This window comes from Erinaceus europaeus, chromosome 1, assembly GCF_950295315.1.
Source record: "Erinaceus europaeus chromosome 1, mEriEur2.1, whole genome shotgun sequence".
In the NCBI taxonomy this organism is placed as follows: domain Eukaryota; kingdom Metazoa; phylum Chordata; class Mammalia; order Eulipotyphla; family Erinaceidae; genus Erinaceus; species Erinaceus europaeus.
Window position 1 is genome coordinate 187,264,446 of NC_080162.1, and position 24,708 is coordinate 187,289,153.

Sequence of the window (24,708 nt, forward strand, 5' to 3'; positions counted from 1 at the left end):
GCCATTGTTGGTGGATGACAAGAACATGTCATCTAAATGGAGGGCTAAATGAGTACACGGGACATAGTGAACATGCTGAGATCCACAAACTAAGCACCTATAACTCTGCTTTCTATTTTATGGTGAGTTACTGTAAACTCAGTGAAAAGTCTTGTCCTGCAGCCCAGGAGGTGGTGCAGTGGTTAAGGTTTTGGACTTTCAACCGTGACATCCCAAGTTTGATCCCTGGCATTGCATATGCCAAGTGATACTTTGGTGTTCTCTCTCTCTCTCTCATTAATAAGTAAACAAATCTTTAAATTTTTTAAAAGGTCTTTCCCTACTAGAATCTGATATTATAACACAAGGGTGACTTACCCGAAATGGAAGAGAGATCCAGTGAGGGATAAACCATCTTTATGAGCACCTTGGGCATGGCATTCTAAAGCTATTATGAAGCTACTAAGTGAAGATTGGTGGCTCAGTCAAAATCCTTTAGTAACATTAAAATAGACCCAAAGTGACACATATACATATACACATGTATAGGCAGGAAATACACAATCTCCCAAATTAATTTAAAAAGTGACTCTATACAAATCTTAATTTAAAGACTAGATGTATTTGCCACAAAAACAGTACAAGTTTGTTACTCTTTATAGTGGAAAATATGGTTAGCAGTCCTTTTGGAGTAGTCTCTTGTAGTTTTATAGGGGAACTCTTAAGAGCAGATAAGAAGGGGGGTTCGCTATACTTCAAGATAAATTTGAGGGGACAGGTGGTGGTGCACCTGGTTGAGTGCACATTACAATGCACAAGGATCCAGGCGTGAGCTCCTGGCCCCCACCTGCAGGGGGAAAGCTTTGTGAATGGTGAAGCAGGGCTGCAGGTGTCTTTCTGTCTCTCTTCCTATTCTCTATTACTGACTGTCTCTATCCAAAAAATAAAGATAATAAAAAAGAGAATATATTTCTTAAAAAAGATAAACTTGATTACTTAATGTTTTTTCTTTATTGGGGGTTTACAGTTGACAGTAAAATGTAGCAGTTGGTGTATGTGTAACACTTCTCAGTTCTCCACATAACAGATATCATAGAAGCTTCACATAAGACCCAGTTTATGAAGGTGAGAGGTTCTTCTTCACCTCTTCCATTTGGGTCCCTACTGTCTGGCATGGAGGAGATTCTCATGGCACTGTAGGACATGTGACTTAGCATCTCCCATAATATGTCCCACTAAGCCACGCCTGTCCTTCAGCTGGGTGCTTCTTGGAAAGAAGTGAGGATGTACTGCATCACTTACCTGGGGCAGTGTTCCCTTCACTAATGCAGGGATGTCAGTCTTGGAGTAACCAATGGCAGCTAGGCCATCATCAACATCCAGACCAAAGAGGAATTTCCGGAGTGTGTCTGCCAAAATAGGCCCAGCATCTGAGATTCTGGCAGTGTGGGTGTCAGCTCCTAGAAGACACAACGTGCTGACTGTACAGAGGGAAGGAAGCTGGTCCTGGTTGTAATTCAGTCGCAAGTAATCTACATAATCGACTCCTGGCTCCCAAACACCAAGGACAAGGCCTCCGCTGTGTCCTCAGCCATCAACCCCACAGATGGGCCAGGCCAGCCTGACAGCCTCTCCGTAGGAGCTGACTAGGGGCAGACACTAACTTGACTTTCACATGTCCAATAGGCTGCTCGCCCCTGTGTGATGGAACGAAGAACAGATTCCAGAAGAGAGGGACAGGAAGGAGAACAAGAAAGAAAACTGGTGTTCAAATGAGAAAAAGAAACACTTGTAAGAGAAAATATAGCTTATGTGACTTTCAAGGTTTTGAATTTGCTGACTTCTAGAGGTATCCCCTTTTCAATTTTTTTTTTTTTATATATATCTAACCATATCTTAAGAAATGTAGGAAAAAGAAAACCCTTTGCAAATACCCCATGAGACATGGATATCTAGAAATACAGAAAATCCAAAATGAAAAATAAATATGATAAGAATAAATTATGTGTGGCCAGGGGAAGAAATAACTATAACTATAAAACTTCTTATTTTGGATTCTGTTGTCAAAGGGTGAGACAGGTTCTCTAAATAAATATTAGAGAGGGCACAGAGACAGCATACTAGCTATACAAAATGGTTTTTATTCTTGAGGCTCCAAAGTCTCAGGTTCAATCCCTTGTATTACCAAAGTCTCAGGTTCAATCCCCTGTATTACCTTGTACTACCAGGGTGGTGCTCTGGTCTCTTTCTTTGCATTTTTATCTGTCTCTCTGTCATTAAAATAAAATCAAATATTTCTTAAAAATAGACATTACAGAATCAGTTGGAAGACTCTCAGATAAGGATATTTACTATTTAGATAGATAATACAGACATTGGTGAAGTGTTAAGACGGTTGCTGAGGGTTGGAAATTTTTAATGGTAGAATTTTGACATAACGAATGCATGAAATTATGAGACACTAATCTAGAAGAGTTAGGGGTTCTTTTCTTAGGCAGGGTGGCAGTGAAAGTTCCCAAAGAAAAATGATTTCCACTCCTCAATACTATCTTTCCTCCGCCACTCACTCTATTGAACACACTCATTGGCAGGAAGGGAAGCACTCTATTAATGCGATGTAACATTATCTGCTATTCAAAATACCTCATGATTTGGGTGAGTCACTCAGCTTTGCTGGGCATCTCCATGTGTAACTAGTACATTTTTTTTTTTTTACTTTATCTCTTAAAAAAAAAGCCTCATGGAGGGGCTGGACAGTGGCGCATCTGGTTGAGTGCACATGTTAATGTGCAAGGACCCAGGTTCAAGGCCCCAGCCCCCACCTGTAGGGTGAAAGCTTTGCGAGTGGTGAAACAGTGCTACAGGTGTCTCTCTCCCTCTCCCCCTCCCTCTCTACCTCCTGCTTCCCTCTTGATTTCTGATGGCCTCTATCCAATAAATAAATAAAGACAATAAAAATGTTTTTAAAAAAGCCTCAGGGAGACTAGAATGTATAGCTTACTCCTATATTGAAACACATTACTAAATGCTTTAACCTTGCAATTCTATGACAGCAAGAGCTGCTTTTGTAATCCAGGAAAAAGTGTAAATAGAATTAGAAGCAGAGCCAGTTGGGAGTGCAGCTGAACGGAAGGCAAACCTTGCCTGAGAAGAGCAGTCTGTAACCCATGGTGGTGGCTGACATACAGACTAGGTGGGGAGTTGGCATGTGATGTGTAGGGTATAGTGTTTTATATGTTCTCCGGATTGCTGCCATCAAACACACTAGCAAAACCTTTGAGTTTTCTTATGAAGTGTTTTAGAAAGAAAAAAAATAGAAGGTAGGAGAGAGAACACATTGCACTAAAGCTAAGGAAATCTAGCATTACACAGTCAATGTATTTAAGGAGTAGGTACAGAATAATATTAGACAAGATTTCCTATGTGAGTAGAAAGGAATTAGTGAGCTTTTCCGACCTGGATTTAACAGAGAAACTGCATTCTCAGTAATTTTGTCTGGACTATTGATTTTAAGATTCTCCCGTTTACCATATAGCTCGTCTACTATTTGGGCTCCTTTTGATGTATACTGTCTGCATATTTACAAAGCCATTTGAGTTCTAACATGTGGCTGAACAACACCCCACCCTCCCCCAGTCTGAAAGGGACATCAGATCCTTGGAATAATAGTTGGCATCATGATTCCAGAGACCCACGCTGGGAAATTAAGCTCTGGCACTGCTTGTCTGCCATGGTTTCTTTCATTAACATTCCCAGCACAGCACCTGGCACTTTGGAAAGAACCGATGCCAAAGTATAAGAGAGAGAGAGAGAGAGAGAGGTGGAAGGGAAGCTGCACATGCGGAAGGATGACTGTGGTCGGACCTACCTTTTTGGAAATAATTTCTCCAACGGCTGGTCCTAGAAAAGCATAATGAAGTTTTCTTTTTCGCTTTCCCCTTCCTCCCTTAAGCACTAGTAGGGGAATATGATGCTTTGAAAGTTAGTCAAATACTCAAGTCTACTTGAAAGACATTTCAGGCTAGAAAAATACCGGATCTTATGTAACACTAAATCTACCCTCGATATAATTTTATTATAAGATTCAAAAGGCACTGTGGGTATTTTATAGAGACTATTCTGTAGAACAGGAAACAACTTCTTTGGGAGGAGTTTTTTTGGGGTTTTAAATAAGGTTTCTAGTTATTAAGATTATTTGTAACTGAGAATTTGTTACTTCCTAATTCAGATTCATTTTATTACTTATTAAACATTTATGATATTAATACTATGTAGTATTACTTTCCTTGGAAATGAAAACAGTGGAAATATTGTTACTACCAATTTAGTATAAACAATACTTGTTTTTATTTTATTGTTAGTAGCCTACTAGTTATGGAGAATTACAGAACTTCAGTGCTAGATAGCACTTGAGACAGGTCACACATGCTGCTTTGAAACTAATTCAAAGCCCTATGTGTCAACAATTGGACTGTAGAGTGGGGTGGAGATAGCATAATGGTTATGCAAAGAGACTCTGCTGCCTGAGGCTCCAAAGTCCCAGGTTCAATTTCCCCACACCAACATGAAATAGAGCTGAGCAATGCTCTGGGAAAAGCACAAAACAAAACAAAACAAACAATTGTAGTGTAGACATTAATCACCAATAAAATGATAAAAGAAAAGAAACTATTTCAAAGAACCATTTCCCTCCTTATTTTTGTTTAGGATTTATCTTCAGAGGCGAGTAAGGAGTGCCCCAAATACTAGGTCACAGATTCATGAGCAGCGGTTCATACCTAGTATTTCTGCACTTCGCAGGTGCCGCTCAGGAGACATCTGTGCCGTGAAAGTGAAAACTGCAGGGGAGGTGAGCACCACAGAAAGGCCGTGAGGCTGCAGAGAAACATGGTCAGCGATGGGGTGAAGATAGTCTCCAGCTGCCACATTTGAAGTACTCAGTTATTTAACTCTGTACTCCAAGCAATCAAGAAGTGACAGATATGGAATCAGGCAGTGGCACACCCAGTAAAATGCATGTTATCACATACAAGGAACTGGGTTCAAGTCCCACACCTAGTCTCCACCTTTAGGGGGAAGCTTCACAAGCAGTGAGGTAGTACAGTCCAGGTGTCTGTCTCTCTTTCTCCCTCCGTACCCTCTCCACCCCTTCCCACAAATTTCTCTCTGTCTCTATCAACAACAACAACAACAACAACAATAACAAAGCCCCAGGAGCAGTGGATTCCTATGCAGGTACCAATATCAGTGATAACCCTGGTGGCAACTTAGGAAAAGAAAAAAAAACCCACAAAAATTTAGAGTTACACAGCTAATATGTAATGGACTGGGCCTCAAACCTTGTCTACCAAATCTGAATGCTTGAATCAATGTTGAAAAGGTCTTAGCACCTCCAAAGAGTTTTTTTTTTTTGAACAATTATAGACTCATAGGAAGTTGCAAAAATTGTCCTGAAATTCAGCTTCCCTCAACAATAGCATCTTACTTAAGTTGGCACAATAACAAAACCAGGAAGCTGACATTGGTCCAATATTATTAACTTGCCTTCAGACCTTTTTCACATATCATCAGCTCACTTGCACGCCTTTTTGTGTGTTTGAGAGAGAAAGAAAGAATATGTAGATTATAGATTGACAACATTTCCACCACTACTTCCATCAGAGCAGGGGAGATAGCATGATGAGTTTGCAAAATACTTTTGTGCCAGAGGTACTGAGGTCCCAGGTTCAAGTCCCCTATATTACTATAAAGCCAGAGCTAAGCATTGCTCTTGGAAAAACAAACAAACAAAAAAAACCAAACCAAACAAAAAACAGTTCCATCAACATAAGTCTCTCACTCTACCTGATTGTAGTCACATCCACAGTACCTCCTAAATCCACCGATTTGGGCAACCACTGACCTGATCTACATAAAATAGCATCTTTTGATTTGCTTCCTCTGTCGTTCCCATCACAATGGGGATATCCTGTCTCCACTGATCATTTATGTCCCAAACATCCAAAAATATAAAAAAAACTAATTTAAAGTGAATTAATGAGATCAGAGAAAATGTTAGTTGTAGAATACAAACCACAAATAAAAAGTATCCTGTTTAATGTTGGGGGGAGGGGAAGAATGGGTAAATGTATCTATGGAAACTGCAAGGCATGTAAATTTTAATCAAATTATTTGTGAGGATTTTACCACCAGTGGGTGATCCACATCATACTCCTTTGCTTTATATGTCTTCACTAAGCCTGAAATCGGGTAAGACATGCCATGGCTAGAGAAGAAAAAAAGAAAGAAGAAAAAAAGAAAGACATTCTATTGATGTACAGATATTAGAAATTCAAGTTAACAGTATGAATAAGATCTTGAAGGAGAGTCTGTTTCAAACTTGATGAAAATACTGTCTTCTCATAAAGTGATACATTATGTTTCCTTTGGTGTAAGGATATATTATGCAGTTGATATTGGGCTTCATTTTATTTATTTATTTATTTTGTGTGTGTGCCTCCAGTGTTATTGCCGAGGCTTGGTGCCTGCACTACGAATCCACTGCTCCTGGAGACCTTTCTTCCCACTTTGTTGCCCTTGTTGTTGTTATTATTATTGTTGTCATTGCTGTTGTTATTGTTGGATAGGACAGAGAGAAATCAAGAGAGGAGGGGAGACAGAGAGGGGGAGAGAAAGACAGACACCTGTGAACAACCCCCCCCCCCCCTGCAGGTGTGTGGGGGGTTTTCAAACTGGGATCGAAACTGGTCCTTGTACTTTGAGCCATGTGTACTTACCCTGCTGCACTACCACTTGACTCCCTTGGCTTTATTTGTTAATGCAACCTCTGGAATGTTCGAATGCAAATGTTCATGGAGTTGTATGGCATTCAAAACATTTATGCAGAAGTGATGCCACAAACACAGTTGTTATCTTTATGATTTTGAAGAAATAAAACATTTACTTTGAAGGTTTTCTCATATGCTTCAGGATATGCATTTTCTTTTCTTTTTTAATTTATTTTCCCTTTTGTTGCCCTTGTTTTTTATTGTTGTTGTAGTTGTTATTGTTGTTACTGATGTCATCATTGTTAGATGTTAGATAGGACAGAGAGAAATGGAGAGAGGAAGGGAAGACAGAAGGAGAGAAAGATAGATACCTGTAGACCTGCTTCCCCGCCTGTGAAGCGACTCCCCTGCAGGTGGGGAGCCGGGGGTTCTAACCAGGATCCTTGAGCTTTGTGCCACATGTGCTTAACCCGCTGCAGTAACACCCAACTCCCAGGATATGCATTTTCTATTTTGCTCTGGGTGTTCCTAAATAAACAAGATGCTAAAGGGAGTTTGACCAACTAAGATGTACTTACTGCAGGGCACATGCAAACTTGATACACTAGTGATCTGTCCCAACACTAATGATATATCTTTTCAAATGCTACATATAAACGAGTTGAATCATAGTATTACTCTAGCCAAAGTTTGTCAAGACAAGGTACAATGCTTTTTGTTGGGGAGAGGTATTTTAATGGGAAGTATATTATTATTATTTGGTTATTTCCAGAGATTCATTGCTCTGGGCCAAATTTCTTTAGAAATTTAGAGACAGAAAGATGGAAGTGGTCCAGGAGTTGGCACAATGGATAAAGCATTGGACTCTCAAGCACATATAAAGCACATTGGACTCTCAAGTCCCTGAACTCAGGGACTGAGTTCAGTCCCTGGCAGCACATATACCAGAGTGATGTCTGGTTCTCTCTCTCTCTTTTCCTACCTTTCTCATGAATAAATAAATAAGATCTTTTAAAAAAAAGAAAGATAGAAGAAGAGAGGGAAAGATGCCACTGCACTGAAACTTCTTCCAGTGTGACTGAGACCAGGCCTGAATTTGGGTCATGTGCATGAAAAAGCAGGAATGCTGTCCAGATGAGTTGTCTTGTTGGCCCTGAAATAATTCTTTATAGCTTCTGGAATTCTTAGTGAACAAATAATGTAATATATATTATTTATAAAAAGGAAACACTGACAAAACCATAGGATAAAAAGGGTACAACTCCACACAATTCCCACCATCAGAACTCCATATCCCATCCCCTCCCCTGACAGCTTTCCTATTCTTTATCCCTCTGGGAGCATGGACCCAGGGTCATTGTGGGATACAGAAGGTGGAAGGTCTGGCTTCCAGACCTTCTGTAATTGCTTCCCCGCTAAACATGGGTGTTGACAGGTCGATTCATACTCCCAGCCTGCCTCTCTCTTTCCTTAGTGGGCTGAGGTTCTGGGGAATCTGAGCTCCAGGACACAGTGGTGGTGTTGTCTGTCCAGGGAGGTCTATTTGGCATCATGCTAGCATCTGAAACCTGGTGGCTGAAAAGAGAGTTAACAGGGGCCAGGTGGTGGTGCACCTGGGTAAGTGCACACGCTACAGTGTGCAAGGAACTGGGTTCAAGCCCCTGGTCCCTACCTGCAGGGGGAAAGCTTCGAGTGGTGAAGCAGGACTGCAGGTGTCTCTCTGCCTCTCTCCATCTCTATCTCCCTCCCCCTCAATTTCTCTCTGTCTCTAATAAAAAATAAATACATAAAGTTTTTAAAAAACACATTAAAAAGAAAAAGAAAAGAGTTAACATACAAAGCCAAAGAAATTGTTGACCAATCATGAATCTAAAGGCTGGAATAGTGCAGATGCAGAGTTGGGGGTGGTCTCTGTTCTGTAGATAGCTAGTAGGCATATTTTAGTTATATTCCAAAGGGCCTGTGGCTATACTAGTTTTTTTTTCTTTTCCCTGAGCCTGAAATTTGATATGCAGGTGTATCCAAGTTATTGTCTGGGGAGAGGATATCATGGCTGGAAACAGGACCAGAAAGCTGGATCAGGGAAGAGAGTAACTCCCAAATATGGGAAAGGTGTATAAATATTGTTGACTGTAAACCCCATCGATTTGATGTGATCTGTAATATTTTAGCTTACTAGATGACTCAGAAGATGTACATAGTGAAGTTAATATGTTTGTAATGAGTATAATGAAAATGAGATTATTCCTCGCGCCCACCTTTGCTGCAGTTTTTATGAGATGTTCGTGAAATGACAGAGTGCGATCGAGAGTAACGCCGAGATAGACTGGCTGGGCTTCATGCCGGATTCTCGTATCGCCAAGCTGCACATTAAGCTCATGCGAGGCCGAGGCATGGTGTAGATGGAAAACAGATGATATCGTTTTTGCAGTGCTAGGGATTAGTCGCCATTTTTTACAGTAATCAGATATCAGAGACATGTCTTTCATGAGTCTTTTCTCGAGGATGTCGAACTTGGATGCCTGAGTTGCACAGCAGATGTCATCGGCGTAGATGAACTTCCTTGAAGAAGTTTCTGGGAGGTCATTGATGTAAATATTAAATAGCGTAGGAGCCAGAACAGAGCCCTGGGGGAGGCCACTTGAGACAAGTCTCCATCTGCTAGACTTGTCACCCAGATGCACCCGGAATCTTCTGTTTTGGAGAAGAAACGATATAGTGTTGGCCACCCATGGAGGCAGGCATCTTGAGATCTTGACTAGGAGACCATGATGCCAGACCGTGTCATAGGCTGCTGTGAGATCAACAAAGACAGCACCCGTCTTTAAATTCTTCTGGAATCCATTTTCAATGTAAGTTGAGAGGGCCAGGGCTTGTTCGCAGGTAGATCTTCCTGGGCGGAAACCAGCTTGGGCGGGTGATAGGAATTTCTCTGTAAGATGAGAAATACGTGACAGAAGCAGCCTCTCAAGGAGTTTGTAACACACGGAGAGGAGAGAAATTGGTCTATAGCTGGCGGCCAGTGTTGGGTCTTTCTTTGGTTTCAAAACCGCTATAATCTTCGCACGACGCCAAACTTTGGGCATAGACTCAGATTCCAAGATGTGGGACAGGAATGAAGCGAGCCACTTCTTTGCCGCGGGACCCAGGTTAAGAATGAGTTCTGGGGTGATGTTATCATAGCCAGCAGCTGTTCCCGGTTTAACCCTCTTCAAAGCGTCTTCCAGTTCAGACAGTGTAAAGGGAAAGAGTTTTGGAGATGGACAAGATAACCGGAAGTGGGATGACCACTCATGGGAAATTTCTCTTTTCCAGACTGGGTCGATCTTAGCACGTCCGTCCAACTTGAGTTAGGTGACTGGCCACTGAGTTTGGAGATATGGGAGGATGGGAGACGGGAGAGGGTTGGCTACTGGCACCCAGTCTGTGAAGAAGCTTCCAGGCCTTCCTACCTGAGTGGGTGAAGTTCAGACTTTCCGTGAGTTGTTGCCAGCGGGCTTGGCGTAGGAATCTTCAGAGGGGATAGAGTTAATTGGAATTGCAGGAATAGATTTGTTGGTAAGATCACTGAACAGACGCCAGTTTGCTTTCCGAAAGTTCCATCTTAGTTTCTCCGAGCACAGAATCAGTGGGAGCTGGAGACCAATGTGGATGATAGCTGGGCGGTGATGACTGTGCGGGAAGATCTTGAGAACTTGTCTCGTAGCGGGAAAGGCTTGCAAGACTGGCCAGCTCCTCATGGGGCGCGAGTGCTTCCACACTACGATCATCATCTCTGGCATTATGCTATTCCACTGCAGAATACTGTGCCCCAGTATGGTTCTGTAGCCCCCATGTCCACTTGGTCGATTCCAAATTATATTCCTCCATGAGGATAATTTCTGGAACCATCCGTTCCACCCCGGTTCCATGGCTGCCAGTTCTTAGCAACATTGCCCCGCCAGATATTCGTCGGGATGAGGCATCATCTAAGTTCATTTCCCACGTCTACGCTCAACCGGACCTGCCAATATATCTTCGCCCACCCTGTCCAACGCTTGATGTCTCATCACCCAATCTGGTCCCCTACGCCTACACTGAACTTCTCTGTTCCAGACTCTTGGAAACAGAGCTGGCAGTCAGCTGAGGTAAAGAACAAACACCTCATCACAGACCCCTGCAAGCGTCAACCCGGCTTTGACCTAGCATGTTATGATTGGGCCCTCCTCAATCGCTATGGAACAGGCCATGGCCGGTGCGCCGCTATGTTCCATCGCTGGGGAGCCAGAGACGACCCGAACTGCCCCTGCGGCTCCAGACAGACTATGACCCACATAGTCAACGACTGCCACCTCTCCAGATTCAAAGGAGGTCTCAAAACTTTACATCAGGCTCAACCTGATGCTGTTGACTGGCTACGGAAGAAGGGCAAACGCTAGAAGAAGAATGAATATGAGATGCTTTACAGTAATAAAATGGTCTGTATGCCTTTTCCTGTGGGTTATTGGATAATTATGTGATCATTCACCCAAATATTTATATTTTATAGCAAGATCAAATATTTTGGTGAAATGTAACATTAGCCATCCAAAAGGCATTGTTTCTTGTCTGTCAGCTGGGCTGAGGCACTTGGAAGCTCTTGGTTGTTTGAGTCACTGGGTGTTTGGGAGTGGTTTCACCTTTCTTGTGCTCCACTGTACTTAGAAAATGATTGCTTAGTGTGTTTGGATGATGTGAAAGGGCTTCTGTAGTTTTCAAAGCTATTCATCGATATTCAATATTTTAGTTTGCTTTAGTTTAACAGTTGTATGTGTTACTTGTAAAAATATTATAATCCTATTTCCTCAAGATAATTATTATAGAATACTTTCCTCTGTGGTGGTGGGAATTGTGCGAAGTTGTACCCCTCTTATCCTATGGTTTTGTCAGTTTCCTTTTTACAAATAAAAAAGTTTTAAAAAAGAATATTTTCCTCTGGTCTTTTAATGAACATCTTTAAGTTATGATCATACTATATATACAATTTTAAATATTGATTTTATTATGTAATTTCATTTATAATTTGCATAAATTACGTAATTTTGATACGTTTTACAATGTGAATTTTAATAGCTTTATTTTATTCTTTGAGTTTTCCACTTTGATTAATAATTTCCATTTTCTCTAGCTTATGGCACTGCTAAGATTGAATCTGGACCCAAGATGCATCAGACACCAATGTACTATCTCCTTGGATCTCATGATTATCTCTTTAGGATATTTATTTCCCTTTTCTAGACATTACTAGAATAAAATTAGTGCCAAAGGGCATAAATACTTTTCAAACTCTGAATCAAATTTTCTTACTTGATTTTTAGAAAGATGGTGGCAGAGTCTGAGAGTGAGTACTTGATCACATTCTCCCTAGCAAAAGTCTTAACTGGTTTTCTGTTTGTAAGGCAACATACCGATAAAAGTCTTAAATTGCTATCCTGGGTGTTCAACAAAGAGTCTGATCCTTCTCTTTTTGTGAGACTAGAATAAATAATACTGCAATTAAGATTTTAAAAATTCATAATGCATGCAGAGAATGGGGGAGAAGTCAGCGCCCCCATCCACTACTGGTGGGAACATGAAGTGGTGCAGTTGCCATGGAACACTCTGGAAAATCCTCAGAATAAAAGCAGAATTACCATACGGCCCAGAAATTCCACTCCTGGGCATATATTCAATATAAATAAGAACATATGTACTCCCACCCCTCCTTTTCTTTTTGCTACCAGAATTATTGCTGGGGCTGTGTGCCGGCGTGATGAATCCACCAACTGCTTCCAACAGCCATTTTCCATTTTCCCCTTCCTTCCAGTCCCTTTCCCTCTTCCTTCCAGTCCCTTTCCCTCTTTCTTTCTCTCTTTCTTCCTTTCCTTCCTTTCATTTCCTTTTCCTTTTCTTTCTGATAGAGATAGAGAAATAAAGATGGAAAGGGGAAATAGAAAGGGAGAGATAAAGAGAGATACAAGCATTGCTTGACCATTTGTGAAGTTTCCCCCACTGCAGGTGGGAAAGGGAACTTGAGCCCAGATCCTTGTGCATGGTAACATGTGTGCTCAACTGGTGTACCACTGCCCAGCCTCTACACAAAAATCTGTATGTTTATGTTTATAACTTCATTATTCACAATAACCAAAGTGGTAATACTCAAATGTTCATTATCTGATGAAAGGATTTAAAATGTGGTGTATCAGTTCAATGGAGAATTACTTGCGGGGGGCTGGGTGGTGGTGCACCTAGTTGAGCACACGTGTTACAATGTGCAAGGACCCGGGTTCAAGTCCCCATTTTCACCTACAGGGGGAAAGCTTTTTGAGTGGTGAAGGAGTGTTACAAGTGTCTCTGTCTCTCCTCCTCTATCTCACTACCTGCCCTCTCAATTTCTGGCTGTCTCTATCCAGTAAATAAATAAAGATAAGTGAAAAATTAAAAAAATTACTTGGCAATGAAATATTGATACATGTCTAGATAACTCATGGAAAAATTATGCTGAGGAAAAAAAAAGATACAAAAGACCACATACTCTGTGATTCCATTTGTAGGAAATGTCCAGAGCAAGCAGATCTGCAGAGGTAGAAAGCAGATCAGTACTGCCAAGGAAAGGAGGGTGTGGGAGGGCTGGTGGCTGATAGCTATGGCGCATAATTTCTCTTTTAGTGTGATAAAGTGTTCTACAACTAATGTGTGATAATGTCCGCACCCTACGCTGTGACTACACGGAAACCACTGAAAAGCACATTTTTATATGAGTAAATTATATAGTATGTGATGATATTTCAATAAAATAGTTACCAAAAGACAAAACAAAGACACACTAAACTACATTTGAAAGAAGATATTTTAGGACCTTAAGTTAAATTCCATCTTTCTCTAGCATATTTAAATTTGACCACCTGTCTTAAATTATACATTTTTTAAATATATTTGAAAGCAAGAGCTTGGGTGAAGAAACAAAATGTCAAATGTGCTCACCACAGATGAACACCAGCATTTCCAAAGCCAATGCCAGCAAAAGCACTTGCCAAGTGCATATTAGACCTTGCTTCAAGATCATCGGCATTTCTGACAGCTCTGTGGATGATAGAAATACTTAACAATAACACATCAACACTGGCATTTCCTACCAAATAAAGAGTTGCCTTAGGGAAAGATATATTTATAAAAAAAAAAAAAAAAAAGCTACTCGGTAGGAAGAAAAATTAGGCAAGTTATTCAAATGACATCTTGTCATCCAAACGAAAACTGAAGGGAAACATATTTTCTCATCAACGGTTTGAGCAGAGGCATAATAAATATGTCATCAGAGGGCTCTAGTGATAATAGTGCCCTGGGAAGCAAAGCGCTGACCCTTAGCTTGTGAGAGCTGATCTGGAAAAGTGCCCCAAGACTCATTCTTCTTCTTCATTTGTCAATGGCCTTGACTACAGCTGGGAATGGACCTAGAGTAAATATATACACAGAATGCATATGGCCCACTGGTTCACTGATGTGAGTCCCTGTCGCCTGGAGCTACCTGTGGGCCAAACATAGTCAGCACAGTCCTCTTTCTTCCACAATGTTGCTGCACAGAGAGCCCCCAAGAGGCCTCTTTTGGTATTTGTGGAAATGGCCCCTGTTATTTTTAATATTTATTATTATGGAAGTGGGATGTTATTGTAGGACAAGCCTTTGTTTGCTCTCCATGTATGTCCTCGGTGCCACTTTGCAAAAACAAATTCTTAAAGTTCCCTTTCAGGAGAAAGTCAGTTTTCCTGTGTTCACTGCTTAGAAACCTTGGTTCTGGGAGAAAGGCTAAGACAGCCAAGTGGACTACTTCTCCATTTTTTTCTTTTCTCTTTCTCTTTCTCTTTCTTTCTTTCTTTCTTTCTTTCTTTCTTTCTTTCTTTCTTTCTTTCTTTCTTTCTTTCTTTCTTTCTTTCTTTCTTTCTTTCTTTCTTTCTTTCTCAATTCTGCCTGGAGCAAACGTTCCTACTATGAAATAAGAGTACCACAGCTTATTTTCTCCCTTTCACTTGGAACTATCAGATATTTGTGATTCCTTTCCCAAATCCAAATGCAATCCTGTGTTCCACAAATAGTATGACGAAATAGCAGGTGATGACACTTCAGTCTTTCTTTTATCTTATCTTCCCACCTGCCTTACCTCCCACTGCTGCTCTGTCAATTTTTTAAAAATTTCTTTATTGGGGGATTAATGGTTTACAGTCGACAGTAAAATGCAATAGTTTGTGCATGCATAACCTTTCTCAGTTTTTCACATAATACAACCCCTACTAGGTCCTCCTCTACCATCACGATCCAGGACCAGAACCCTCCCCCTGACCCCAGTCTTTTACTTTGGTGCAATACACCACACTTTCTTTTTTTTAAAAAAATATTTATTTTATTTATTTATTCCCTTTTGTTGCCCTTGTTGATTACACCACACTTTCTATCTCTGTCAAATACAATGAAAAACTGTCACCTATATCCACTTCTAACTAATCAAATGCTGTCAGGATACGGATCGTCTTTATGAGCCTGAAATCGCTCCACAGCCTTTTCCCTGCTTACTATAAAATGCAGACTCCAAGTTCTCATCTTCCTGCAGCTTCCAGCTCGAGACCAGAAAAGGCCTGGTGTTAATCCAGCCCTAACCTGCAGTGTTCCTTTCCCATCACCCCTTATTCATAAATACCAAAATGAATCAGTCTTTGCCTTTGTCTTAATGTCTTAGGAATTAGTCTGTTTTCATCATCCAGTGTATTTCTGCTCTCTTTGCAGCCTATTACAGTTATCACCCATAAATCTTTCAAAATCTTTTACACATATAGCAGTGTGAAAATGTACTCTCCAAAGTCATACGGTCAGACAGTGATAAGGTAATAAAATTCTAATTAATTTTTTTTAAATAATCCTTTTATACATCCTGGGACAAAGAACTCTACATATTTATTTCTTAAATGTAGTTCATAGTGTTTGCACAATGAGCCGATTCTATGTGCCTTAGGACAAGGCCTGGGCACAGGCAACATCTCCCTCTGTGCCTCTTGTTTCTACCCTTGGTAGTCAAATCTCCAAGGACATATCCCTTACCCTCACTTTGGTTTTGAGGTTTTGATGAATAAGCCTTCTATCTGTAACCTTCACAAGTCAGGGGCTCTTACTTTGTCCACTTGCAGGCTTTACTTGTTAAGGCTGAATGTTCCAGTTTTCATCTGTCTGTATGTGATTTCTTTACCCCTCGCCGGTGCATCTCTATATCCACTACTTGATGTGGTGATCAACAGACTTGCTCAGGATATTTCAGGATGCTAAGCAACATTTCATGTGAGGACAGAAGGTCCTTTTTCTGATCTGTATCTGTCCCCTCCAGGTGACATACCTTTTTAGATACTTGGCAACAATCCTCAGGGCATGGACTGCCCAAATGTCACTGATTGGGTTGCTGCCCTGGTAGGCTGGCCGTATCATGGGATTTGAAGGACAAGGGGTCCGCATGTGGTAAGGCAGGGCAGTATATGACTCCAGGGCATGGCTACCAAGAAATATTTAAAAACACAGATGGAAAACATTAAGATTACAAATTAGAAACACTCATGCTCACTCCATTGTGGATAGATTGGGTGGCACTGATATCACCATAATACATCCCACTAGTTACCCTCTTGCCCATGATAGCCATCACTTAACAGAGAAATTAAAAAAAAATTAACTTACTTTATTTTAATGAGAGGTACAAATGAGAAAGGAAGAGAGAGAGAGAGAGAGAGAGAGAGAGAGTCCAGAGCACTGCTCAGTTCTTGTTTAAGGTGGTGCTGGGGATTGAACCTGAAACTGTAGAGCCTCAGGAATGAGAGCCTTTTGCATAACCATTATGCTATCTCCCTAGCCCAATAGAGAAGTTAACCAGTTATGCTTATCATCACAGCAATATGGTAGTTTTGACCAGTATGCATAAGATTTCATATGGTCCTTTTCCTGTGCAAATAAATCCTAATGATGTTGAATTGGTAAGCATTTTCAGTCATGGGGAAAACCAGTGAATTTTGGAGTGGAGAGACAGCCCATCAGGGAGTATGAATGACCTGCCATGCACACGTGGCCAAAGTATGAGTCCTAGCACCACACGGAAAGTGCTAAAGTTCTGGAGGAAGCGCTAATGTTGTGATGTTTTTCCTGTTCTCTGTCTTTCTATCTGAGTAAAAAACTGTCCTGGAGTGGGGAAACTGTGCATATGTGAAGCCCTGGATCCACAAAAAGAAAAGAAGGAAAAAAAAAATCAGTGGTGAGAATTGTGTGGAGTTGTACCCCTCTTATCCTATGGTTTTGTTGGAGTTTCCTTTTTATAAATAAAAATTTAAAAAAATGACTTTTGACATAATATTTATTTACCATTTTATACTTTCCATTGATCAAATGCCATATTATCCAAGCAGAGCAAAACTACACTGGCATCTTATTAAGAGCACAGTAGGTGTGAACACAGGCTCTGAGGCCAGTTGTCCACTTGTAAATATGGTACCAAACCTTTGTTATGAGACTATGTGTGTGTAGGGGAGAAGTGTATGTCACTATTCTTTCTGTAACTCTAAGTTGGGGGTAAGCAGTAGTATGACTTCCTAGCACTGTTGTGAAAATTAAATGAATGTAAAGTACTTGAACTAGTGCCCAGTTCATTGTCAAACTTATCATTATGATCAATTAATTCTTTGTCTAAACTCCCCTCTACAGTCCCCCTTCTCTTCTTTCTTTCTTTCTTTCTTTCTTTCTTTCTTTCTTTCTTTCTTTCTTTCTTTCTTTCTTCTTATTGCTGCCAGGGTTATTGCTGGGGCTTGGTGCCAGCCGTAATAATTCACCACTCCAGGCAGCTATTTTTTCTTTCTTATTTTCACTAGATAGGATGGAGAGAGAAAAATTGAGAGAGGATGAGGAGATAGAGAGAGGGAGAGAAAGATAGACACCTGCAGACCTGCCTCACCACTCATGAAGCAAACCCCCTGCAGGAGGGGAGCACGGGAAGGGCTCAAACCCCAGTCTTGTGCTTGGTAATTAATACATGCACTGCCCGGCCCCCAACTCTCTTTTCTTATAAGCCCTAAATTCAGACTTGGCTTCTTAAGGAACCAAGCTTCAGAATTTCCTCCACCTACTGATCTGATATCAATTCTAGTGAATCAACAGCCAAAGATGAAATTAAGTCTAACTGTTCACATCAACGGTCCACTAGAAACACAAGATAACACGAAACCAATTTTTGCATGAATTACAGTTTTCAGTCTTCGAATGGAGAATTTATTCTCTTCTACATGTGAGAAGCAGATAATATCTTTTGAACAAAGAACTAGAAATTTTAAATTCATCAGTAGGCAGATGTTCTGGCTCTGTGGTTTTAAACAGAGTGTCTATATGGGAAGGACAGGTGGCTATGAGCCTATCAAGGTGCAGAGTTGGACCTCCACCTTCTGGAGCGTAAGAAAGAAATCTTTCTCTCTAGGGCAGACCCACGAGGCTGAGTACCTAGAAATAATGTGTAAAACCTGAAAGTCAGCTTCCTGACTTAAACTGAGAAACATAACTGTTGAGTGGGACAGACACTAGAGTCCTCTAGACAACACTTTTCTCCTCCTTATTAGCAAATTCTAGGAATTCAGAATCAGGAGCTTCCTGGATTCTTACTCAGTTGGAACGGCTACTATGGCTGGATACATGAGTATGTCCATCTTCAGAGGAGGCCATGAGATAGATCTCAGAGGCAGACTTGTTATAGTCTCACGTTGCAGGTATTCTCTCCTTTGGACCACTCTTAAAAGGGCATTTAATATAATTCTTCCTTTTTCTGAGCTGACAGTGAAGTCTTTGGATCTTTAGTCATCACTTGAAGCTGACTGCTTTGGCCCTTTGTATATTTAACATGTAGTGTTCAGTTGGGAAGGTTAGTCTTATTTCCAAGTTAGTAGACAACACTCCAAGGTACTGACAACAGTGCTCAGGGTGAAATTGAGCATGGTTCTTTTCCACGTAGCATACGGTGGTAAAAAAAAAAAAAAAGTATGATATTGGGAAGACCTGGATTTGAATCCTAACTCTCTTTCCTCCTGCCTCTACAAACATAATCCAAGAGGTATTGAGTAGCTATGGCATGATAGTTGCTGTGCCAAGAGGCAGGGACAGAGAATTGAGTAAGATGGCTTTGTTCTTGTCAAAATAACAGAGCAAAGGGATATAGGCATGAGAAAACAGAAAGGCTCAAGAGGCAATGCATGGATCACCCCATGGGGCACCAAGCTTACTTACCAAAGCACATCGAAGCCACTGTTGGCTACCACCCGGTTAGGCATGTGCAGGGTGTGCAGAGGGTCAATCAGGCCCAGTGTGGGCTTGATAGCTCGGGAAGCAATACCTAAGACAGGGATTTTCAAAGAGAGGCCGTAGGTACAGACACAACTTAAAAAGTCAAAGTAACTGCAGTTTAACAAATTCTTCTTAAAAATAGATACTCTGAGATCAAATTCATTCACATTTAGAGATGCAGTAAAGGTTTGGAATCATTCGAATGGAGCTGTAGTTCCTTGTGGTCACTAGAGTCAAGCCCATGTGTCTTTGCCCAGATCCAGTAGAGTGACACACTGGCTATGATGGGAGTGTTTATCCCACAGAAGTTGGTAACACTACAACTCAGGAGCTATTGACTTATTAAATCAAAGAGAGTAGGTTTACTAGCACACCACTGGCTTCCGTCCTTACCCTGAGACAGTGCATATGTGTTTGGTCAAGTCACTTAGCCTCGCTGAGCTATCTGTAAGATTAGATCCTAATAACACAAGGAGTTTACCCTGAATAGAGCTTTTGCAGGGATGATGTTAAATAACATTACATAAAAGTCTTTATTAAACTATAAGGTTGAATTTAAGAGTTAGTTACTATTATTTTTGTCCTTAATGATGGTAAAGGATAAGGAGATTAGCTTTTAAAAGAGGTTACTCGGGCGTCGCGCGGTAGCACAGCGGGTTAAGTGCACGTGGTGCGAAGCACAAGGACCTGCGTAAGGATCCCGGTTCGAGCCTCTGGCTCCCCCCCTGAAGGGGAGTCACTTCACAAGTAGTGAAGCAGATCTGCAGGTGTCTATCTTTCTCTCCCCCTCTCTGTCTTCCCCTCCTCTGTCCATTTCTCTCTGTCCTATCCAACAACAATGACATCAATAACAACAATAACTATAACAACAATAAAAAACAAGGGCAACAAAAGGGAAAATAAATAAATAAATATTAAGAAGAATATATTTTTTAAAAAGAGAAAGGTTACTATGAATGTGTTGAACGCCAATTAATTTAGCTATTAACACCTGGAAAGATATTATACCAAAAACTCAAAGTTATATCACAGTAGCTGAGAGTTGGAGAATGACAAAGATGACACAAAGCAGAACTGTGGTTTCTTAGAAATGGAGCTTGGTGGGGGTGGGTGGTGGCGCACCTGGTTGGGCGCTTGTGTTGTTATGCACAAGGACCCAGGTTCAAGCCCCTGGTCCCCACCTGCAAGGGGAAAGCTATGAAAGTGGTAAATAAAGCTTGATTGCAGGTGTTTTTCTGTCTCTTTCTCTCTCTGTTTTTCCTTTCTGCTTGATTTGACTGTCTCTATCCAATAAATAAATAAAGACAAAAAAATGAAAGAAAGAAATGGAGCTTGGGCAACTGACTGAGAAGGAGTATGGAAGAGATTTCCTGAATGACGGTCATGATTTATATCTTGATTGGGCCAGTAGTTACATGGGCATATGCACAGACCTGTTAAAACTTAAAACACTCTGAAGATTGCATACATTTAGCTATATAAAATCTGTCTCAAAGACACTGATTTCAAATGTAAAAGAAAAAGATGTCCCAGAAAGGAAATAGTTCTTTATCACTGACTTGAGGAAAACAGCCATTCAAGATTTGTGGCATTTCAAGATGCTGTTGTAGCTAATTCTCAGGAAGAAGTTAATGAGTCTGCTCGTATTTTATCTACAATTAGAAAAGGTAAATGGACACATTATTTTCTTTATTGACTGACTCCTTTATTTTAAATATTATAATTACAGAAAAGGGGAGTAGAATCGCAAGGGAGAATTAAAAAAAAATATGAGCAAAGTTCTCACCAGTTTTTACTTTCAAGTCTTCATAGTCAAAAATGGCAACTCCCGTAGTTTCACTTCCAGTTCCTGAGGTAGTTGGGACTTAAACAAAATAATAATATTTTAATAAAATTTTTATTAAATAAAAATATTTAATAAACATTAAAAAATAAAGGTCAATGGAGATACTTAGTTCAGACTTATAGAAGGTAAGTTTCGGAACAAAGTCAAGGAAGGCATCTTTGCCAAATCCAATGTTCTAAATACTTGTCTTTGTATTAATATAACACATATGTAACAGGTATGCTTTTCCCTCCATTTTTAGATATGCATGTTTAACATGTATGTTCATGCCTGCATTAATATTTATGTATCCTTAGTATGAATGTGTACTTGATATGTATGATGTCTATATGTGTTAACATGTATATTTTGTATCTTTATCTGAACTGACATGCGTGTAGCCTAGCAAGTAGGTATGATCTCCGTGTCAGTATTCAAACAAATGCATGTTTACGTGTATGTGTGACATCTGTTTCTGTATTAATGGCTCTGGGAATTGTGGGCTTTTCTAGCATCAGAGTTGAAGCAGCTGCACCTGGATATTCAATCACGGCTGCTGATCTCTCCAGGAGAAAAAAAAAAAAAGAAACAACCTCATATTTACCATCTCTAAAAGACATCTTTATTCTCTCTTGGCAGCAAGCACAGTACCGTTCTGCCTTTGCTGAGCTCTGTGGTTTTGTAGTTCTGTCAAGTTTCTAAACTTTACTAATCACTCCTCTGTGTGATGCTGACATGGTTTCACCAGAGGGGTCCACTTGTCAGAGCTCAGTTATGCTGTTCCCTGCTGACTGCTTATTCATGTCAAAGCAGCTCATCTGCCATCAGCTCACTCCTCTCTCATCCCAAGGTCTGCTCACAATGGGGGCAAGATAGGAGGCAGAAAAGAGAGGACTAAACTTTAGACTGCTGTCTTTCCAGTTGCCTTTAGTGCATGTTGGCTATGAAACTTTCAACAGTTAATACAAACAGCCATGAAGTGGGAGGGAACAAAGACCAGAGGATCTCAAGGTTTATGTAGAACAAACAGGCTATTCTGCTTTGGACTGTGTGTCTGTGCCATTGGCAGCTACGGAGTGGATGCAACCTACAAGCAGTGTGGCCCTGCTGGCGAAGCAGGGTGGCCCTGCTGGCGACGAGTCTCAGGTCTCAGGGCAGAGACAAAGCCCCAAGTCAGCTGAAAAGTCTTAAGTGGAAGAAAGGGTTGGCCAATACCAGAAAAACAATAGCCACAGTGGCTGGCTGGCAATATGGAACACAATGGAGAGGGGCTTAGAAGGCAGCCCTGATTACTCGTGAGAGGGATCTCATCATATACAGACGACGCTCTTCCACTTCTTCCACCTAGTGACTTCACTGCTAAGCTCTTCAAACATGCCTTTGACGGACCTAAACTGTGAAGAGCTGAATCTGAAACACAAATGAATTACTATCTCTTTTGGTCTCTAAGCAAGGAACACCAAATGGGTCAATAAGAAATCCTTGCAAACACAGAGCCTCAGATTAGTGATTTCACTAGACAGGGCTACCCACCCACTATCACCATTACTCTTCAACACAGTATTAGAAGTTTTTGTCATAACAATCAGGCAAGAGAAAGGAATCAAAGGGGTACAGATTGGAAGAGAAGTCAAACTCTCCCTATTTGTGGATGATATGATAGTATACATAGAAAAACTTAAGGAATCCAGAAAGCTTCTGGAAATTATTAGGCAATATAGTAAGGTGTCTGGCTACAAAATTAACATAAATTAGCAACTGCAAAATAGAAAACACACACACACACACACACACACACACACACACACACACACAGTCCTTACCTGCAATTAGGGGCTTAAGAGGCACAGACACAGGCTTTCCCTTCCCGATAGGGGCATTAACATAGTCTAGGAAGTCAGAGTGAGGGCTGGATGCATAAAGATTAGCAGCTTTACAGGTGTCCATGGTGGAGCCCCCACCCACAGCAACATAGGCATCAAAAGCACCCTTCTTGGCAAACTCAATAGCTTCCATGAAGCTTGGGGAATAAAAAAAAAAAAGGTAAAATTCATTACGTAATATTTTTCAGAAATAAATGTCTGTGCCTATTAAATAAGACCTGAAAAACAAGGAGATATGTGTGCTGTCACTTCAAATAAACAACAGCTAATACCTTCCATCAGTCGGTTCTACCCTCACATTATCATAAACCTTAAAGTTTATGCTGTTCTTCGTTAGAGAATCCATAACTGTTTGTACAGGAGGGAGCTTGGAGAGGTTTTTGTCTGTCATCAAACAAACATTTTTAGCACCCATGTTCTGTAGGTCCTGTAGTAATAAAACATAATTTACACGTTAGATTTGTTTGTACTTGGATTCTAACAGTCTTATGTCAAAAACATTGTACATTTAGAAAACTAAACACTTGTTTGAAAAGATGTGTAATATTTATTAGGAGAGTGTAGAGATCTCAGATACTTGCCATGCCCACTTCCTTTGTAACTCCTGCTCCATATCTAATATTTGAAACAGCCATCTAGGGAAAAGAATTGGTGAAGGGTATATTAGAGAGTTGATATATTTCCAAAAATCTGAAGGGTTTCCATATTTTCTAGAGAATAAAATAGTGTTTCTTAGCAAAGTTTTCCAAGTGACGCCCATCTGGCCTCAGACTCTTCATATTTTCTCTAACAGATCCAGGCACATTAGAGGTTTGTCTGCTTGTTTCCCCAGAGCACTGCTCAGCTCTGGCTCATGGTGATGCTGGGGATGAAACCTAGGACCTTGGCTATCTCTCTGGCCCAGGGTTATCTGTATTTTCCCAAACTCACCATAAATTCTCAATTATCCCCTCAGCTTGAAATGTTTGCTTTTGGGGCTGGGCGGTGGTGCACCAGGTTAAGTGCATATAGTATGAAGCACAAGGACCCGCACGATGATCCCGGTTTGAGCCTCTGGCTCCCCACCTGCATGGGAGTCGCTTCCTAAGTGGTGGAGCAGGTGTGCAGGTGTCTATCTTTCTCTCCCCCTCTCTATTTTCCCCTCCCCTCTCCATTTCTTTCTGTCCTATGGAAAAAGAAAAAAGAAAAGAAATAATTTGAGACGCTTGCTTTCCTTTGCCTTCATACCCAAATTAACTCTCATTTTTTTCTCCAATTTCAGGGTTGTTGTTTCTCTGAATTTTCACTATCCAATCATTCATCTATCTGACGTCTCTCGTGTATAGGCATCCATGGAACCTCCTCAGCTATTGAGTACCTAGTATGTTCTAGGTACTGTGTTAGGCACTGCCATTACACCGATGAAAAAGAAAAATGGTTCCATGGTGCTTATGGTTCAGAGAGTTTCCATATTGATGGATAATGGGGACACTTTTGGCCTGAAGACTTGTTTTCCCTCACCCACATCATGCTTACATGTAACTGAAAATCAGGATTTTAAAAGTCCAGTGTGACCATTCAGTTCTCTCCTGAATATCTGGGAAGCACCAGGTTTACATTTTGTGTAGTGCAAGAGTATGGAAGCTGAGTGGAGACCATGTCCTCCACATGAGTCTGTCCTCTCAGTGAACTCAGCGCTGTCTTCACCCAGCTGCAGATGGATTGGCCAAGTACCAGGTACATAGTGACAGTGTAAATTATAACTCTTGAGCCAGAAGGAAACAGCACTTTAAACAAATAATTATATAATTATAGTGCGATAAACATTCAGAATTAATCATTTCTCTATTCTTGCTTCAAAAGATAACTTGGACCTCTTTTGGGATTGCTATAATTATAAAACTAAAGTTTTTATATATACACATATATAAGT

General features: G+C 40.7%; 1 protein-coding gene across 9 annotated transcripts in view; it reads right to left on the bottom strand.

The window, feature by feature from the left end:
- The window catches only part of ADHFE1 (alcohol dehydrogenase iron containing 1), a 40,904-nt gene that overhangs the window by 6,339 nt on the left and 9,857 nt on the right, over positions 1-24,708 (bottom strand). For 4 of the 9 annotated variants that reach the window (XM_060200794.1, XM_007526981.3, XM_060200801.1 and 1 more), the window contains exons 4-13: positions 23,378-23,431; positions 23,069-23,223; positions 22,737-22,933; positions 20,875-20,952; positions 19,032-19,137; positions 16,120-16,272; positions 13,728-13,826; positions 6,166-6,244; positions 4,758-4,854; positions 1,282-1,439 (exon numbers count right to left, since the gene is read on the bottom strand). In XM_060200794.1, coding sequence (XP_060056777.1) covers positions 1,282-1,439; positions 4,758-4,854; positions 6,166-6,244; positions 13,728-13,826; positions 16,120-16,272; positions 19,032-19,137; positions 20,875-20,952; positions 22,737-22,933; positions 23,069-23,223; positions 23,378-23,431 — 1,176 coding nt within the window. Of the gene's footprint in view, positions 1-1,281; positions 1,440-4,757; positions 4,855-6,165; positions 6,245-8,146; positions 8,322-13,727; positions 13,827-16,119; positions 16,273-19,031; positions 19,138-20,874; positions 20,953-22,736; positions 22,934-23,068; positions 23,224-23,377; positions 23,432-24,708 lie in introns of those variants that run through there. The other 5 variants (XR_009552177.1, XR_009552176.1, XM_016189990.2 and 2 more) reach the window with 4 other exon arrangements.